The sequence below is a fragment of the Pteropus vampyrus genome, unplaced genomic scaffold, assembly GCF_000151845.1.
Source record: "Pteropus vampyrus isolate Shadow unplaced genomic scaffold, Pvam_2.0 Scaffold60, whole genome shotgun sequence".
In the NCBI taxonomy this organism is placed as follows: domain Eukaryota; kingdom Metazoa; phylum Chordata; class Mammalia; order Chiroptera; family Pteropodidae; genus Pteropus; species Pteropus vampyrus.
In genome coordinates, this window is record NW_011888841.1 from 1,655,919 (window position 1) to 1,658,580 (window position 2,662).

The window sequence follows — 2,662 nt, forward strand, 5'->3', positions numbered from 1 at the left end:
TCTGTGTTGTCCTAACTCTTCCATTTCACGCGGCTGTTTTTAGGCCCTTGAACAAAACAGTTACCATCAGTCTCTCACCCTCCCCTCCAGAGGCCTTCCTGGCCCCCAAATTTTAACGTTAAAATTTCGGAAGGTTGTATTTTAGTGTCTAACCTACGAAAAAAAAAAAAAGACAAATCTAAGTATGTATACATTGACTCTATTTTTTTTTTTTTTCTTTAAAACTATCCAGACTGACTTTCAAAAATGCCAAGTAGGAAATTTGCCGACGGCGAGGTGGTCAGAGGTCGATGGCCTGGGAGCTCGCTTTACTATGAAGTGGAAATTCTGAGCCACGACAGCAGCTCCCAGCTTTACACTGTGAAATACAAAGATGGAACCGAGCTCGAATTGAGAGAGAATGACATCAAGGTGAGCGCTGGAGCACGTTTACAGCAAGAGGGCTCTGAACGTGGTGCGTTTTTAAGTTTGCAGTAGTCAGTTCTGACTCTATTTGGAGGCATGGGGTCATGCTCCTGCTTTGGGTCCGACCTTGTTCGGGGCTCAGGGACGTCAGGAGCTCCCAGTCTGCTGGAGAAGACGTACGGCAGTGGTCATCTCCCTGGGGTAACGTGTTCTGTGACAGGCGTGTGTCCCGGCTTAGGGAATGGACGCACTGGGTTTCCGGGAAGGCTTTCCAAGGTGGTGACACCTGAGCTGAGTGCTGAGACCAAATAGGAGAAACTCAGGGGGTGGAGGGGGCAGCTTTGAGGAGGGCAGGTGCCAAAGGCTTAGGATGGGGGGACACAGACAGCCGGGTGCTGGGAGAGTGTGCCAAAACATGGCAGGAGGAGTTGGGCTTCGTCCCAAACACCAAATCCCAAGCACTTAATCAGGAGAGAGACTTAGATTTGAGTCTGCCGTGGGCTCCTTAACCCATCTTGTGAGGGCCTGGGCTTTGAAATATCCGATCCGTGGTGTACAAGTATGTATGTAAAATACCATCACAATGAATTACTAGACAAATGAAAAAAAAAAGATGCACAAAGTAAGTTTTAACTTTCCAGGATCAGATTCAACAGACATGAAATTACTTTGTCGAAATACTATAGAAATTTCTGTACACCTGTTTGCAATTCCGTTCCTTGTTGCGGATCAGTAACAGTTCTCGAACCCATAACCTATGGACCACGGTTCGGATTTGAGTGCTCTATACCTGAGGTCGGCAAGGTTTTTGAATAAAGGGACAGGTCGTAAATATTTGCGGCTTTATGGGCCACCTCGTTTCTGCAGTGCCGCAGCAGCTCCGGGCAGTCTGGAAGGGGCTGTGTTCCAATGAAACCTTATTTCTGGACACTAAAATCTGAATTTCAGATAAATCTCACATGTCGTGGAGTCTCATTCTTCTCATCTTGTTTGCAATCAGTTAAAAAAATGTAAAGCCGTTCTTAGCTCCTGGGCCACACAAACACAGAGGTTGGGGGCATTTGACCCGGGAGGGCTCTGGAAACACAGGGCGAGGGCGGGCAAAACGCCACGAAGTCATCCAAGTCGTACTCATTTTCAAGATCTGCCTGTGTGTTTTGTTCAGAGTGGAACTGTGGGACGAATTTTCTTGTTATCTCACGTGTGCATATTTCTTCTGTTTCATCGTCTCAGTTTTCATCAGTGTCCATTGTAACACGTGTTGTATATGTTCTTGGGAAAATGTACAGCTTGTTGGTTTAGACACATTCATTTCATGGCAATACCTTCAAAGATCTCGTAAAGGCTGCATTGGTCTCGTGAGAGATGGGCCGTTAGAGCAGCCCTCCCTGGCCTCATCTGGTCCAATCAGATCCCTGGATTTCCTAGGATGGTTTTTGAGTCAATGGTACCCGTCGCCTTTGCGCCCCTCTTCGAATTTGGGTTCCGTCTGAAGGTTTTATGACTTGTAAAGCTCTTTGCTTTCTGCTTCTTTCTAGCCTTTAACTTCCTTTAGGCAAAGGAAAAGTGGCTCAACTTCCAGTTCTCCCTCCCGCCGCCGAGGGAGCAGGTCAAGGTCACGCTCCCGCTCCCCTGGCCGACCACCTAAAAGTTCCCGCCGCTCTGCCTCTGCTTCGCAGCAGGCCGACATTAAGGAAATGAGGAAGGAAGTGTTGGAAGTGAAATTGACTCCACTGGTGTTGGTACGTGTCCACATCTTTGGGAAATCGTTATCCTTAATGCAGGCTCGAACCTGTCCAAGACACAGTCTTCCCCGTTGTATGTATGTTTACTCATATTAGTCGCAATTAAAACGTCAGTGAAACATGAAGTCTAAGGTGATGACTTTGGAAGATTACATCAAAAGTGGATGTTGGGAAAAATAGAAGATATAATGCTTTTAAATACCAATGAAAAAGAATGTTTTTAAATTACGGGAGTACTATTCACTATTGTGGTTTTTTTTCAAAACAAGTAGTTTTTAAGTACGAATGAGAGATTGTAGTTTTACAGTATGTAAAATGAGACATAACTGTATGTTTTAGAAACATTCTTGCTCTCAGCATCAGTACAGTGTAATGATCGCTTTCTCTATTCAGAGGTGATCATTTTAATGGAATTGCTTTGAAAGCTCAAGCTTGGAACTCTCAGAATATATGGAGCCTGTAGGACCTTGCACAATGACTATTTTAGATAGTAGACCAAATAGAAATTATTT

The 2,662-nt window shown here is 45.1% G+C and overlaps 1 protein-coding gene across 1 annotated transcript in view; it reads left to right on the top strand.

The window, feature by feature from the left end:
- Positions 1-210: 210 nt before the first annotated feature.
- LBR (lamin B receptor) overlaps positions 211-2,662 on the top strand; it is a 19,419-nt gene continuing 16,967 nt past the window's right edge. The window contains exons 1-2 of the mRNA XM_011360884.2: positions 211-411; positions 1,944-2,147. Of these exons, the coding sequence (XP_011359186.1) occupies positions 247-411; positions 1,944-2,147 (369 nt within the window). The 5' untranslated portion in view covers positions 211-246. The remainder of the gene's footprint in view (positions 412-1,943; positions 2,148-2,662) is intronic.